Raw genomic sequence first — 16,646 nt, forward strand, 5'->3', positions numbered from 1 at the left:
ATTGCTGATTTTTTTAAATATTATTTTAAGTTTTTATTTTCTAATATATATTTAATTGAAGAATTTTCGAATAATTGAAATTTTGTAAAATTGAATTGCAAAAAAATGAATTTGAAAATCCTTAAAGAACTTTTTCAAAAATTATTAAAAATAATGAATTTGTTGAAGATGTTTACTTAAAAACTGGAAAAAAATTGAATTTTGTAAAAGTTACAAATTATTGCAAAAATCTAATTATTTTCAAGAGTAATAATTTTCTTCGCAAAAATTAAATATTGTTAAAAAGTAATAAAATTCTTCTAAGGGATTCAATTGTTTTCACAAATAATAAAACTCATCGCAGAATTTCAATTATTTTTAATACAATTTTAAAGGATTTTCTCGAAAAATGTAATTATTCTTAAAAATTTTATTAAAATTCGTTGATAGAATTCAATTATTTAAAAATTTGTTGATAACGACTATTTACGGGAATTAAATTTTAAGAAGCATTCAATTATTCAATAAATTATTTATTTTTGTATTTAAATAATTGAATTCTAGTAGAATTTTCTAATAAAAATTGATTTTCATTTCATAAAAATGAATTTCAGTTAAAATTTGAGATAATAATTGAATATTAAAAGAAATATAGCGTGAATTTTTAAAAAATAATTGGATTTTGAAATTAATTTTTTTGAAAAAGTTTAATTGAATTTTTTTATATTATTTAAAGTTTTTATTTTCTAATATTTATTTAAATGAAGAATTAACGAATAATTGAAATTTCGTAAAATTGAATATTGTAAACAAATAAATTTGAAAATTGTCAAAGAAGAACTTTTTCGCAAACTATTAAAAATGATCGATTTAAAGAAGAATTTTAGTTAAAAATTCCTGAACATAATAATTGAATTGGTAACAATTTTATCACTCAGTCATCTTTATTATAAAACATGAAGAAATCGATCACTCGGACTGGTTATATTTTTGTTAGTAATTGGTCCGTAAATTTTCATTTTTGGTTTGTAAAGTCCGTATTTTAATATTTTTAAATACTTTCACTATTTCGAGTCCTGAATTCAAGACAAAAAGCAAAAAGTAAAAATTTCGTCTGGAAATCAGGGAAAAACAAAATTAAATTTTTGTGGCAACTCCCTACTGTTTAGAAACGAAAAAAAAGAGTTTTCAAAGAAAAGAAGAATAGGTAATTAATTTTCAAGTATCTTATTATTAAATTCTATACATAAAATATAAAAAATTATTCCAGACCTAGAAGTCGGTTTTTCGCCTCCTTGCCACGTAAAACTGCTTCCTTGAATAATTTACAATAGAGTTGTAAAGCCGTCATTGAATCGTCATTACCAGGCACTGGATACGTTATCAAATTTGGATTACTATTCGTATCGACAATGCCAACAGTTGGAATACACATTTTCGCCGAATTAACAATCGCCGGATGATCCTTCAATACTTCATTAAATGTTGAGAAGAGAATACACAAATCAGGCAGACGTGTGAGAGCGCCGAATTCTTTTTCTGAATTTGTAAATATTCCACCGCGCCATTTGCGCGTATATGAATATTCATTGCACTCAATTGCTGTTTTGTCAACAATATAAGTCGATTGTGGCGATCGTGAAACAAAAAGAATAACGCCATCACGAAATGCAATATGCGCTGTGAAATTTAATGCCTCTCGCAGAAGTTCCGCCGTTTGATCGAGATCAATAATTAAATGTCCTAAACGATTGCCAAAAATAAAGGGTCGCATACGCTCGTCCATTGAACCTTCCTTGTGACCCAAATGAACACCGGCGTCAAATAAATCTTGTACGGTAAAAAGATTATGTACCTGGAAAAAGTCTGGATGTTTTAGTGGATTTAGACTTGGCTTTTTTACTTCTGCATCAACATCTGAAATGATACATTTTTCATTTTGTAATATTCACAGTTTTTTAATGTATACGCAAAAAAAAATTCTATGGAATTTGCTAGAAATTCGTGTCACCGAATTTCATTTAGAATTCAATCTATTTGTCAAATAGAAATTTTTTTTTGCAACTAGTGAATTGAGAAACGACCTGCGTTGGTTTTCAATTTTTGGAAATTTAATTCTGAAGGTTCAATTATTTCTTCTTCGAATTCAATTTTTCTTAAAAAGAATTCAATTTTCTATTAAAAAATTTCGTTAAAATTCTTGGCAAGAATTCAATTATTTTCAATACAATTTTATTACAATTCCTGGAAAGAATTCAATTATTTTTAAAAGTATTAAGAAACTTCTTCGAAAGAATTTAATTATTTTCAATTTTTTAAATAAAATTCTTGTCAGAAATTAAATTATTTTCATAAATAATAAAATTTTTCGAGAAAATTTAATTATTTTTAAAAGTGTATTAAAAAAATCTTCAAAGGAATTTAATTATTTTCAATTTTTTTATACAAAAATTCTTGTCAGAAATTTAATTATTTTCATAAATATTACATTTTTTTTTTGCAACAATTCAATTAATTTTATAAACAATAAAATTTTTCTCCAGAATTCAATTATTTTCCAAAAATTAAATAAATTTTCTTTAAAATTACAATTAATTCCAAAAATTGTAATAAAATTCTGAGAAGATTTCAATTATTTAAAAAAAAAAATTAATAAAATTCAGTAATCGAATTATTAATTAAAATAATTAACAGACCCGAATATTTAAAAAAATTGAAAGAAATTCTTCCATTATATTCAAAATTTTCAATTAAAATCATTAAAAAACAACAATATTTTTAAAAAATTGAAGAAATTTATCAAAAGAATTCAATTTTCTATCAAAAATTTTCATTAAATTTTTTAGCAAGAATTCAATTATTTTTAATACAATTTTATTACAATTCCTGTAAATAATTAAATTATTTTTAAAAGTTTCTCTTAAAAAATTCAATTATTTTCTAAAATTCTGATAAATTTGTTTGAAACAATTCAATTATTATCGTAAATAATAAACATTCTTTGGATGAATTCAATTAATTTTCAACGAATTTAATTATTTTCAATTTTTTTGATAAAATTCTTGTCAAAAATTCAATTATTTTCAAAAATAATAAAATTTTTCGCGAGAATTCAATTATTTTCATAAATTGTAATCAAATTCTGAGAAGAATAATTCTTCTAAATAATTGAATTATTCAATTATTTCTAAAAAAAATTTAATAAAATTCTTGTCAAAAATTCTTGAATTTTCATAAATAATAAAATTTTTCGCGTGAATTTAATTATTTTTAATACAATTTTCATAAAATTTCTGAAAAAAATTCAATTACATATATCTCAAATTTCGAAAAAAATTCTTACAATAAATTTAATTATTTTTAATACAATATTTTAATAAAATTATTAACAGAGGTGATTATTTTAAAAAATTTTTTAAATATTTGATTTATTTCAATTATTTTCAAAATTTTCAATTATAATTATTTTATAGTACTTAAATTTTTTATTTTTAAGTTTTATGAAAATTCTTTGATAGATTTTAATTATTTTTAAATTTTTGTGATGAAATTCTTGGCGGGAATTCAGTTATTTTCAATACAATTTTAATAAAATTTCAGGAATGAATTCAATTATTTGTAAAAGTTTTAAAAAATGTTTTCAAAGGAATTTAATTAATTTCAAATATTTTGATAAAATCTTTGGCAGGAATTCGATTATTTTGATAAATAATAAAAATTCTTCTGAGAAAATCAATTATTTTCAATTCCATTTTAACAAAATTTCTGTAAAAAATTCAATTATTTTCAATTTAATTTTAATTAAATTTCTGGAAAGAATTCAATTATTTTTAATTCATTTTTAATTTAATTTCTGGAAAGAATTCAATTATTTTTATATATTAATAATAAAATTCTTTATAGAAATTCAATTATTTTTAAATCAAATTTTAAAAATGAAATTTTTAATTATAATTACAGACACGATTATTTTCAAAAGTTGAAAAAATTTCGTTCTTTAATTCAATTATTTTTAAAAAATTTCAATTAAAATTATTTATAAGTATTTTGAGTTTTAAGAAAATTCTTTGATGGATTTTAAATAAATTTCCAAAATTTTTGTCAGAAATTCAATTATTTTAATAAATAATATAATTTTTCGCGAGAATTCCATTATTGTCAAAACAATTTTAATCAAATTTCTGAAAATAATTCAATTCTTTTTATAAATAATAAAATTCTTTTGAAATTCAATTATATTTATAAATAGTACAATTCTTCTGAAGAATTCAATTATTTTCAAAATTTTTTCATAAAACTCTTCTAGAATTCAATTATTTTCATAAAAAAAAATAAAATTTCAATAAAAATATTCAAATAAAAAAATATTCAATAAAAAGTGGTTTCAATTATTATAATTAAAAAAAGCATTAATGTACCCAGAGAAAAACTTTATTTTAAAATTGAAAGTTTCACAAAAAGAATTTTTTTTTATACTTAAAAAAAGCATAATACAACTATATCAGTACAAGAATAAGGAATTTTCAAGTTTTCTCCTTTCAAATACACAATATTGAATAATTCTGAATAATCAGAATATATGAAACATTAAACTGCGTTATCAAAGTGAAACTACTTGACTAAAAAAATTATTATCCAATTAAATCTAAAATCTATTATTACAAGACTTTACAATTTTTTTTTTTTACTTTTACAAACTAAAGTTCTACGTAAATTCAATGATTTACAGTGTTAATTAATTTTTCATATATTTATATATAATATATATATATAATAGTAAAAGAACTATAAAAACAAAAGGGTAAAAAGAAAATTCATTATCAACACAATGAAGCAAGTTTTCTGATGGTGCCCAAATCACGAAGTAACATTTGCACAGTTTGCTTCGTTCTCGGTTGAACTTCAATTTCAGGAATTGTATCCGGATCCATTTCCTCCAGAACTTGAACTTGTGCTTCAATGCTCGTTAATTTTGAAGCAACATAGTTTTGAAAATGATCAATATGCTCCAGGAGTCTCATTCGACATTCTGTGGGATCAATCGGTGCTTCCGGTTCGGGAATAAATGGTTTCGATTCCAATGGTGTCTTTAAATTTTCTTTTAGATCACTTTCTGTTTTATCCTCACTTTTCGTCAATGCGCTGAATAGAAAATTTTCCTTTTTCGTGTCATCGGCAAGTGCACCGTCTTCGAGTATTTTTACCAAATCGGAATCAGTTGTGATTTTAATTTCTGGTGTATTATCGTTTTCTTCCTTTTTCACTTCGGCCACTGTTTCGGTGTTTTCGATTATTTCCAAAATCGGCACAGGCGAAATGTCAGGTTTTGGAATTAGGAATTTCTCCCAATTTTTCGCCCATAGATAGAGTTTGGGATGGTCCTTTTTTTGTGCGACGTTAATTTTCACGCGGAGACTGTGAAGGAGGTGTTGGATTTGGAATAAGAAGGAGATAAGATCGTAGGAGCGTTTTAGCATTGCGGTGCGTTGCTTGAAGGCGAGGTCGTTGTTTTTGGTGCTGATCGAGAGAGTTGGTAACTTGCCTTCCTTCATCCATTCTTGATCGAGATTGTATTTCATTGATGGTCGTTGACGGTGGGGATGACGACAGATGTAGCAGACGTACTTGTCGGGAACGTCTTTTTCTTTCTCGATGGCGTTGCAGTGACCGTGCTGCCAACAGAGGCAAAGATCACATTGAATCATGAGACCGTCCTCTTCCATAAATTTACAAGTGCAGTTGATAATTTCCTCCTTGCGGAGTTGTTCGACTTTTATCAATTCGCCATTGATCAGCATCATACCCTCGTGTTTACTGTCATTGCTCTCGTCGTTCTTGGCGTCGGATTTTCGTCGACTGAAACGATAGGTGGGAGTGGCGGGGCCCTCCGTGTCCATTGTACTCTCGTCCAAATCCTCGAAATTAGAATCTTGAATACTCTGTCGTTTCTTTACGCGGGGAATATCTGGATGATAGTCCGTAAGGTTACGTTTTCTCAAACTTTTGCCCCGTTGGCCTGGTGTCATCATTTCGTCGACGGATTTTGATCTTGAGTCTGGCGCACGAACTGGGAGGAGAGTTTTGATGCCACTAGTTTTTTCCTCTCGGATCTTCAGATCGAAGAGGGATCCTGGCGACATTGCGCAATCGGTTTCTTTGCGGAGAGTCTCGCTGTTGGTTCTCAGAGGTGATCCTAATTCGATTTTCTCGTCTTTTGGAATACTCTCCTCGGTTCGATTCACTTCGAGTTCGAGGACAGGCGGCGTTGGCGATGGCGCAGTGGCGATCGGCTGCGATGGCGAAAGAGCCTGAAGAACGGGCAGTTGGGATTTTTCTTTTCTCTTCTCAAACTTGTTGATTTTCTCCAGAAAATTGTGCGTTTGCTTAGGGATGATGTCGTCGATAGACTCGCCGATTGTTCTTGCATAAGCCAAATCGGCGACATTCGGTGTTGAACCGAGAAATTTTGAGTACTCCGGATGGTAGTGTTTGATGTGCATCTGCAAAAGATTTTCTTTTCGGAAATTCTTTAGACAACCGTCCTTTGGACACTTGTAGGAGCTGTCCTCCATTTCGACACGTAGACCGCCGATGAATACTGCACTGTTTTCGAGTAAAGCTGGTGCTGGCGTGACTGGAATCGGAGTTACAGGCAGTAGAGGACTCGGAATTGCTCTCGAGGAAGATTTCGATCTTCTAGCAGGTGGTGTGTCTGAAATTACCTTCTCACCCCTCGCCTTCTTCTTTCGATGAATACAAAAGTCGAACATCTCCGGATCGAAGTCAAACTGACCCTGACTCACCATATACGCTCGGATGTCGTTTCGAGAACGGAATTTCTTGTCACTGCCCTCGTGGATGAAGAGTACGTCCCACTTGCCAGCTGACGATCCCGCCTTCCTCTGGGTGAAGTGTTTCACCCATCCGGGTGGTAGTCTTTTATCAGCGACAATAATCGATCGTCGTGGTCCCTCGATAAACGACTCAATTCCTTGTGGTTCGCCATCCTTCCATTCGGGCTGAAAACTAGGATCGATGTTCGAATCTTTTTTCTCCTTCTTCATGTAAGTCTTCACTTTTGCGGTGGGATTTTCAAAACCGTGGAGCACCTCCGTACTTGAATCGTCATGAGAGCCGGAGAACGAGCCATTATCGATCAATGGCTCCGGGACTATTTCCTCCTTACAAGGACGACCTCTTTTCGCATACTTAATCTCACCGCCTTTCTTTGGTTTACGCTGAAAGAGATCCATAACCTGATATTTTCGATTTCTATCCTTGCGCTTCTCCTTACTGCCAATGAAATCCTCACTGTCATTCTGCTCGTCGAGAGGTCCACCTAATTTTGACATTTTCGATGATCTCACAATTTTCGTGTAACCATCGTCGAATAGTACATCGTAACGATCATTTCCCAAAACAGCGTTGACTTTCGCTGGATATTTTCTGCCATCGGCCCATGTGGCGAGAATTCTTTCGCCCGCGACAAAATCCTTTGTCTTCATTTCACGTGATTGTGTTTGTAACATTCGTAATCGTGGACTATCCATAGGTATCCATTCATCAAATCTTGCACTCCATTTATCGAAATGAATCAGAACTTCTCTTTCGACCCAATCGGTTTCAACAACTTTTGCCGTATACCATTTCTCATTGAAATCCTTTGCCTCGAGTTTATCGCCAGGAAAAAAGTTTAAACCTTTTATTTGTTTACTCTTTAATTCGTCAGCTTTCTCACTTTTCTTCTCGCACTGAAATCTAATATTACCGTCCTCTGGATGAAAATTTGCAGCAACATTTTCTATTGTCATAAGAGGTTGAACATTACCCGTTGAATTATTAATTGAAATTGGTATATTTTCATTTTCAATAAATTCTGATTTTCCCGATAGATTATTTATTAAATCAATATTGTAGGCATTTTGTAGTTCGTCAATATTTAGTGGATTTAATGTATTTGAAAATTCCTCTACATTATTGTAAAATCTTTCTGTATTTATCGTCGTTTTCGGTTGATTTTGATTCTCAGATGATGATGATGATGTTGTTGGTGTGGAATAATGGAAATGAGAAATTTCTGAATTTATAAGGTCCAAGTCGTCTTGAGAATAAGTTGTAGGAGATTTCATGGACATGACCTCAGTGTTTAGATTTTATTTTAAAAAAATGTAATATCCGTTGATTAACTTATTCTTTCGCAGTTTTAAAAACTCGACGTTTTTGATAATTATTTCACAATTCCGTTTAGTGCCCTGCAAATAAAAATTCATTTAAAACAAATTCTACTTTGTTAAACTCGTAATCTTTGTTCTTTATGACTATTTGTTTTCTTTAATTACATTTTTTATCTTTTTTTAATTAAAGTTTTTAATTGCATTGACTGAATCTATTATTACATTAATTATTTATTTAAAAAAAACTAGATGATGAGATTGCGACCTGTATTGCTCATTGGACAAAAAATAGTTTCGATTTAAAGAAACACTGTCAAAAAATTTTTCTATAGATTTACAGTAGCGAATTTAAAATCCCTTTTGTAAAATTAATACTTTCAGTGTGTCAATTTTACAATTTTCTTTCAATCTCTTATTCAATTTTAATTAAATTCTTCGGAAAAATTCAATTTTTAAAAAAAATTTTAACACGTTTCGAAAAAATTCCATTTTTTTCTAAAATTTTAATAAATCCTTCAAAAAAATTCAATTATTTTTATAAATAGTAAAATTCTTTGCAAGAATTCAATTATTTTCAAAACAATTTTAATTGAATTCCTCATAAATATTCAATTTTTTTCTAAAATTTTAATAAATCCTTCAAAAAATTCAATTATTTTTATAAATAGTAAAATTCTTCGCAAGAATTCAATTATTTTCAAAACAATTTTAATTAAATTCCTCATAAAAATGCAATTATTTTCAAAACAATTTTAATTAAATTCCTCGAAAGAATTCAATTTTTAAAAAAATTGTAACACATTTTGAAAAAATTCAATGTTTTCTAAAATTTTAATAAATCCTTCAAAAAAATTCAATTATTTTTATAAATAGTAAAATTCTTTGCAAGAATTGAATTAATTTTATAAATAGTAAAATTCTTTGCAATAATTCAATTATTATCAAAACAATTTTAATTGAATTCCTCGGATGAATTTAATTATTTGTAAATATTTCCATAAATTTCAATTATTTCCTAAAATTTTAATAAATCCTTCGAAACAATTCAACTATTTTTATAAATACTAAAATTCTTTGCAGGAATTAAATAATTTTTAATTCAATTTAAATAAAATTACACGAAAGAATTTAAATATTTTCAAAAATTTCCATAAAATTCAAGTTCAACAAGAATTTAAATTTCTCTAAAAATAATTCAATTATTCTCAAAATATTTTTAAAAAATTCAATATAAAAATTAAATTACTTTCAATGCAATTTTTAAATATATTTGTCACAAAAATTGAAAGAATTCAATTATTTTCAAAAAATAATAAAATTCTTGTGATAAATTCAATTATTTTGAATATCCTTAATTTTAATAAAATTCTTTAAAGAAATTCAATTATTTTTGAAACAACTTTAATTGAATTTCTCGAAAAAATTTCATTATTTTTAAATATTTCTATAAAATTCTTCATAACAAATTAATTATTTCTTAAAATTTTAATAAATTCTTCGAAACATTTCTATTATTTTTATAAATAGTAAAAATCTTCGCAATAATTCAATTATTTTTATAAATAGTAAAGTTCGTTTGCAGAAATTCAATTTAAAAAAAAATGTAAAAAAAACAATTTTAATAGAATTCCTCGAAAGAATTAAAATTTTTAAATATTAACATAAAATTTCATTTATTTTCTTAAATTATTTGTTATAAAACATGAAGATATTGAATTTCTGCAATTATTTGTAATTTCTCAAAAATTGAATGTTTTTAGTGTTTTCAACAAAAATGTTTATAATAAAATTTTTAAATTCTATTATTTTTAAAATTGCTAATTTAAAAAAAAGGTAGGAAAAAGTTAGCCGCTAGTTAATTTTAATTATTATTATTATTATTATTATTATTATTTGTTAATTGTTGCTAGTTATAATTTTATAAAAAGGATTTTAAATTCGCTACTTTTAAAGACGTTATTTTACAAGTTTCTATAAAATTCCGTAAAAAAACTGTAAATCTACAGAAAATTTTTTTTTACACTGAACATTGAAACAATTTCAAACTAATTTTTTTAACATTGCGATAAAAACAAATAATTTTGAAAATATTTTGTTTTTTCATTACGAAAACGTACACAAGTCCTGATAATATTCAACTTGTAGAAAAAAATAAATTTAAAGGAATATAAATACAATATATTGCATTATTTATATATTAAATATATAAATAATATAGATTTATTAGTTTTAATCGATTCAACTTTCAACAACAATTGATTTTAGTGCCTGTATTTTGAGGTTATGTTTAAACGATTAACGATTCAGTCAATACGGTTTCTGAACAAGATTACGAGGTCAACAAACTGAATCTATTTAAGTGAATTTTTTTTATGGTGCGGACCTTGTGTACGTGATATTCGCACCTTTGATTAAAAAATTAAATTATGAAATAAAACCAAATATGCGCTTTGTTCTCGCCTCTCCCAAGCTTTTGTGTCTCTATAACTAAAAAATTCTTATTTAGCAGTAATTTTCACTTGTATTTATATGTTTGAGAGATAAAAAAGAGTTTTAAATAAGTTTGAAGACAGGTCGTTGTCTCATTCATCCGTTTTATATAATAATAATTTAATAAATTACCTTCTGTACGAATGTTAGGTTGGGATTGCGTCGTAAGTTTGGCGACTGAATTTGTTCCGAAAATTCGTAGCAGTCGACTTATCCCAAGCACTAGAATTTAAAAAAACACTCTGTAAATTGTACATCATCACAAATATTGATGATTTTTAAGAGAATTATTAATTTACCATGGGTATTAAATATTTGCGAAACTGATCCAGCCATCGTGTTTCCGAAATTGCATCACACACAGTCACACAAATATAATCGCGCCCCACTATTCTACGATCTTTTTCGAAAATATTGACTGCGAATGTTCGGTAGTTGTCGGTGAAAGTCGTCAATTCTCGTAAAGCAGCGAAACGCGGGAATATAAATGTCAGAAAGTTAGGTTAGGTCAGTTTAAATGTCCTGTTAAGAAGTTTGAGAGTTTGTTGCTTGCGCGTGTTTCAGCGTGCATATTTTTTAGTAAACTAGTAAAATTTGTAAAATAAGTTACTTAGTATTATTCTAAAAATGAGTCAGGAAGCAGAAGGTTGTTTCGTAACGTGTACCACAAGATTAGAATGGTTAAATAATGAAGGCTGTATAAAAAGAAAAGTTGATTACAAAACGGCGACAACGCGTCTAATCAGAAATAATATACGTGAAATGTTGATAGAAGTTAGATCAGAAAAAACGAACACTACAATAAAATTAATATTACGAGGTATTTCGGTTTTCAATCGTTTTATGTCGGAGGGAAAAGCTTCTATTAAATTTCAAGAGGAAAAATGTACACTGTATTTATCAAATGCTCCTGTCGCTCAACTAGTCAACTTTCTGAAGACGCTTTTTGTGAAAATGACCGGACAAACGGAAAAAGCAACAAAAATTTCAGCGAAGGAAAAAATGTTGTCAAACGTAATGGGAAGTGTCACAGATATTAGTCCATCGACTGTTTCCGAATTAAATAAAGCGAAAGAAAAAGCAGGTACAATCTCTCGTGCAACGTTAACAACACCCTCGCCAAAATCTGTTTTGAAACGAAAGTCAATCAGTGAAAATGCACTAAAAATTCCAAAGGCAAAAAAATTAAATTTGGCTAGTTCCAATATTGAAATGACCGAAGAACAAAAGAATGTTCTTGATGCAATTTTAGCGGGGAGAAATGTTTTCTTCACCGGCAGTGCTGGTACTGGAAAATCTTATTTATTGAAAAAAATTATTAACGCTCTTCCACCGAATGTCACGATGCCCACTGCTAGCACTGGTGTCGCAGCTTGTCACATTGGTAAGAAAATCAGGAAAAAGTCAGGGAAGTTAGGGTAAAGTCTGGGATTTTTATTAAAAGAACTGAAAAAGGGTATTAATTTGAAATTTTATAAAACTTCAATTTTGAAGGAATTTAATCAGAAATTTAAAAGAACTTTGCTTTTTGGAAAATTGTAATATTTCAAATTCTCCGGAAATTAGTTGAATTTTTTAATATATATTTAATTATTAAAAATAATAGATTTATAGAAGAATTTTAGTGCAAAACACTGAAAAAATTTGCATTTTAGAGAAGTTAGATTGCAAAAATTCAATTATGTTCAACAGTTTAAAAAAATTACAATTATTATCTTTATAAATAATAAAATTCTTCTCCAAAATTCAATTATTTTCAAAAAATTCTTAAATCTTTTTCCAAAAATCAATTCTTTTTATAAATAATAAAATTCTTCTCCAAAAATAAATTATTTTTAAAAAATTCTTAAAATTTTCATCAAAATTTCAATTACTTTCGAAAAATTAAACAAGTTTTCTTCAAAATTTCAATTATTTTTATAAATAATAAAATTCTTCTCTAAAATTCAATTATTTTTAAAAAATTAAAAAGTTTTCTTCAAAATTTAGATTATTCTTATAAGTAATAAAATTCTTCTCCAAAATTCAATTATTTTCAAAAAATTCTTAAAATTTCCATCAAAATTTCAATTATTTTTAAAAAATTAACTTCAAAATTTCAATTATCTGTATAAATATAATAATAAAATTCTGCTCCAAAATTCAATTATTTTCAAAAATTAAAAAAATTTTCTTTAAAATTTCAATTATTTTCAAAAATAATAAAATTCAATTATTTTCAAACAAAATTTTTAATTTTCTTCAAAATTTAAATTTTTCTTATAAATAATAAAATTCTTCTCCAGAATTAAATTATATTGAAAGAATTAAACAAGTTTTCTTCAAAATTTCAATTATTATTTATTTTATTCTTCTCTAAAATTCAATTATTTTTAAAAAGTTAAAAAAATTTTCTTCAAAATATGAATTATTTTTATAAATAATAAAATTCTTCTGTAAAATTCAATTATTTTCAAACAAATTTTAAATTTTTTTTCAAAATTTAAATTATTTTTGTAAATAAAAAAATTCTTCTCCAAAATTCAATTATTATAAAAAATGTTAATAGAATTCTGGACAAAATTTCAATTGTTTTCAAAAATTTTCCTCAATTCAATTATTATTTTTAATTGCTTAAAATTTTCCAAAGAAATTCAATTATTTTAAAAAAATTTTGTTACCAATCTACGTAAACATTTAATTATTTTAAATACAAATTCCAAAAAATTTCTCGGATGAATTAAATTTTTTCTTTACATTTAATAATATTCTTCGCAATAAGAATATTTCTTTGAAAATTTTTGATTTAATTCTTTAGGAGAATTGAAATATTTGCAATAAAATTTTAAATAAATTTCTCTAAAAAATTGAATTATTTTTAAAAAATTCCCTCAATTCAAGTATTTTTAATTGTTTTATTAATTTTTATAATTTAATTATTTTATTTTATTTTAAATAAATTTTCAAAAATAATTCAATATTATTTTTAAAAAATTTTGTTAAAATTCTACGATAAAATTTAATTATTTTCGTAGATAATAAAAATTTCACATGAATTCAATTATTTACAAATTGTTTATAAATATCTCAGCAATAATTCCTTTATTTGCATAAATAATAAAACTCTTGTCAGAATTTCAAATATTTTTAACTCAATTTTAAAATGGAATTTCTCAAAAAAATGTAATAATTATTGTTTAAAATTTTATGAAAATTCATCGAAAGAATTTCATGATTTAAAAATTTATTTGTAAAATTCTTTATGAGAATTAAATTTTGAGTTCAATTATTCAATAAATTATTTATTTTTGTATTTTTTGAAAAATTATTAAAAATAATTGAAAAATTTTAGTTATAAATTCTAAAAAATAATAATTGAATTGAATTGATGGAAATAATTTTGAAAAAGTTACAGTAAAAATATTCTTATAATATAAAATAATAATGTGTCATCTTTAATTATTATAAAACATGAAGATATCGATTGCTCCGAGTCGAAGACTCGGAGTGATCGTTATCTTTATGTTTTATAACAATATTTTTAAAGTTGATTAATTTCAAAAAGGTTTGAATTTATAAAATTTTTTTAAATCTCTAATTCCTATGGAAAATTAATAATGATTAAATATTTATTTAAAAAAGAAGTTATTGTTATTTTCGAAGTAATTTTACAATTAGAGAAATTCGTAAATAAATGTAAATAATAGAACATTTTTTTGAGTGTCTAATAATTTTTGGAGTGAATCAGAATATTCTTTAACGTATAAGAAAAAGGCAAAATTTTGTTTGGAAATCAGAGAAAAGTCAGAGAAATATAAAATTAAATTTTGAAAATATTTCTCAAAACTATAATTAAAAAATACAAAGTATATTAAAAAAAAATCTCTTTTTCAGGTGGAATAACTCTTCATCAATTTTGTGGCATAGGAATTGGTACCGCGAGTATCGAAAATTGTTGCAAAATAGCCTCAAAATCAACAGCCAGTTCACTTTGGCGTAAAACAAAGCATTTAATAATAGACGAAATTTCAATGATTGACGCAGATTATTTTGAAAAAATTGAAGCTGTCGCTCGTTATATACGTCGTAACGAAAAACCCTTTGGTGGTATTCAAATTATTTTATGTGGCGATTTCTTTCAATTGCCACCAGTTTCGAAGAGGGACGACAAGGCAAAATTTTGTTTTCAAAGTAAAAAATGGTCCGAATGCGTACAAGCGAATTTCGAGCTAAAAATTGTTCATCGACAAAAGGATTCAACGTTCGTCAATATTCTAAACAGTATCCGCATTGGACGTGTTACCGAGGAAATTACAACGAAACTAAAATCAACAACAACGCAAAAAATCGAGAGCAATGGTATTCTAGCAACAAGATTATGTACTCACATAAATGAAGCAAACGAACTCAATAATTCACAATTGGAGAAATTATCCGGCGAACAAAAAGTCTTTATCGCCGAAGATTCCGATAATATGATGACAAAGACGTTGGATCAACAATTACCGGTTCCTAGTAAACTTATCTTAAAAGTCGGCGCACAAGTGATGCTTTTGAAAAATATAAACGTTAGCGGTGGACTTGTTAATGGTGCAAGAGGTGTTGTGATAAAATTTCTCGACGACTATCCAGTTATTCAATTTCGATCCGGTGGATTGTATCATGCAAAAATGGAGACCTGGGGAATAAAAACGGCGAGTGGCGGTAGTGTTCAGCGAAAGCAGATTCCATGTAAACTCGCTTGGGCTTTTTCAATACACAAAAGTCAAGGTCTAACTCTCGATTGTGTTGAAATGAGTTTAACGAGAGTTTTCGACGCCGGTCAAGCTTACGTTGCACTATCAAGAGCACAAAGTTTAGAGACACTTCGCGTATTGAATTTCGATCCAAAGCAAGTCTGGGCAAATCCAATTGTTCTTGAATTTTACAAAAATTTCCGTCGACGGGTCCACGACATGCAAATCATTCGTTTGGGAAGAAAAGCCAATTCAGTATGCTGACTTTTAATTAATAGCATTTTTGTGTACAAGACTGAAAGAAAAAAACTGCAATCCAGTGGTAATATAATTTTTTTACCAGACAATAAATATCAAGATAATTTACTTTAATTTTGTATTTTTTTCCTTAATTAATTAATTAATTAATTAATTAATTAATTAACTATATTAATCTCCGTATTCTTTCATTCATCCTGCCCGCAGTTTTGTAGTTAATTTCTTTTTTCTTTAAAAAAAACGAAAAAAAATTTGAAAAATTTGAAAATGAAAACGAAAAAATTTGACGAATCGAAAATATGCAGGTATTTTTTCACTTATAATAAAATAATATATCAAATTAGAAAATTTAAAAAAGAATTATGATTAACAAATAAAAAATATACCCATTTTGTATGTTATATGCTTTTTTCTATAACAAATTTCGTTTGTCTGATCTAAATTATTATGCAAATTATTCTCCTTTTTATTTATAAAAAATACTAGAAAATTGAAAATTGTTAAAAAATTTTGACTAAAAAGTAGGAAATATACCCATTTTATGCATAATTTTTATTTCTCAATATCAATATTGTTTACAAATTCATTTTTTTCTTTTGGGAAGAAAAACATTAGATATTCCCGTTTCTTAATATTTTTTGTAGAAAATTCTCAATTTTCATAAGGAAATAATTTGCATCAATTCTATTTCTTAATTTCAATTATTTTAATAAAATTGCAAGTTTTTTTTAAAAATAAAGGGAAATTCTTTATTAGAATTCAATTTCAAGAAACATTCAATTATTCAATGAATTATTAATTTTTGTATTAAAATAATTTAAATTAAAAAAAAATTGTAAAAATTTAAATTATCTTTATAAATGATAAAATTCTTCTCCAAAGTTCAATTATTTTTAAAAATGTTAATAAAATTCTTGTCAAAATTTCTTCAATAGATTTTAATGTCTACTATTTTAATAAAACCTTCCAAAAGAATTCAATTATTTAAAAAAATTTTTGATAAAATTCTACGCAAGAATTCAATTATTTT

The 16,646-nt window shown here is 26.1% G+C and overlaps 3 protein-coding genes across 3 annotated transcripts; 1 reads left to right on the top strand and 2 right to left on the bottom strand.

Annotated features, from left to right (window-relative positions):
- Positions 1-1,240: 1,240 nt before the first annotated feature.
- LOC122510171 (28S ribosomal protein S2, mitochondrial) lies at positions 1,241-2,000 on the bottom strand. Its single transcript, XM_043624628.1, has 2 exons — positions 1,991-2,000; positions 1,241-1,896 (listed from the first exon to the last, which is right to left on the bottom strand). The coding sequence occupies exons 1-2, from the start codon at positions 1,998-2,000 to the stop codon at positions 1,241-1,243; spliced, it is 666 nt and encodes a 221-aa protein (XP_043480563.1).
- Positions 2,001-4,394: 2,394 nt separating this feature from the next.
- Positions 4,395-10,992, bottom strand: LOC122510254 (PHD finger protein 20). The gene is made up of 3 exons (XM_043624750.1): positions 10,943-10,992; positions 10,776-10,865; positions 4,395-8,231 (listed from the first exon to the last, which is right to left on the bottom strand). The coding sequence occupies exon 3, from the start codon at positions 8,112-8,114 to the stop codon at positions 4,800-4,802; it is 3,315 nt and encodes a 1,104-aa protein (XP_043480685.1). The 5' UTR covers positions 8,115-8,231; positions 10,776-10,865; positions 10,943-10,992; the 3' UTR covers positions 4,395-4,799.
- A 144-nt stretch (positions 10,993-11,136) lies between these two features.
- On the top strand, positions 11,137-15,730 carry LOC122510255 (ATP-dependent DNA helicase PIF1). Its single transcript, XM_043624751.1, has 2 exons — positions 11,137-12,027; positions 14,517-15,730. Exons 1-2 carry the CDS (start codon positions 11,271-11,273, stop codon positions 15,620-15,622), a joined length of 1,863 nt encoding a protein of 620 aa, XP_043480686.1. The 5' UTR covers positions 11,137-11,270; the 3' UTR covers positions 15,623-15,730.
- Positions 15,731-16,646: the final 916 nt, after the last annotated feature.

This window comes from Leptopilina heterotoma, unplaced genomic scaffold (assembly GCF_015476425.1).
Source record: "Leptopilina heterotoma isolate Lh14 unplaced genomic scaffold, ASM1547642v1 Lhet_68, whole genome shotgun sequence".
Classification (NCBI taxonomy): domain Eukaryota; kingdom Metazoa; phylum Arthropoda; class Insecta; order Hymenoptera; family Figitidae; genus Leptopilina; species Leptopilina heterotoma.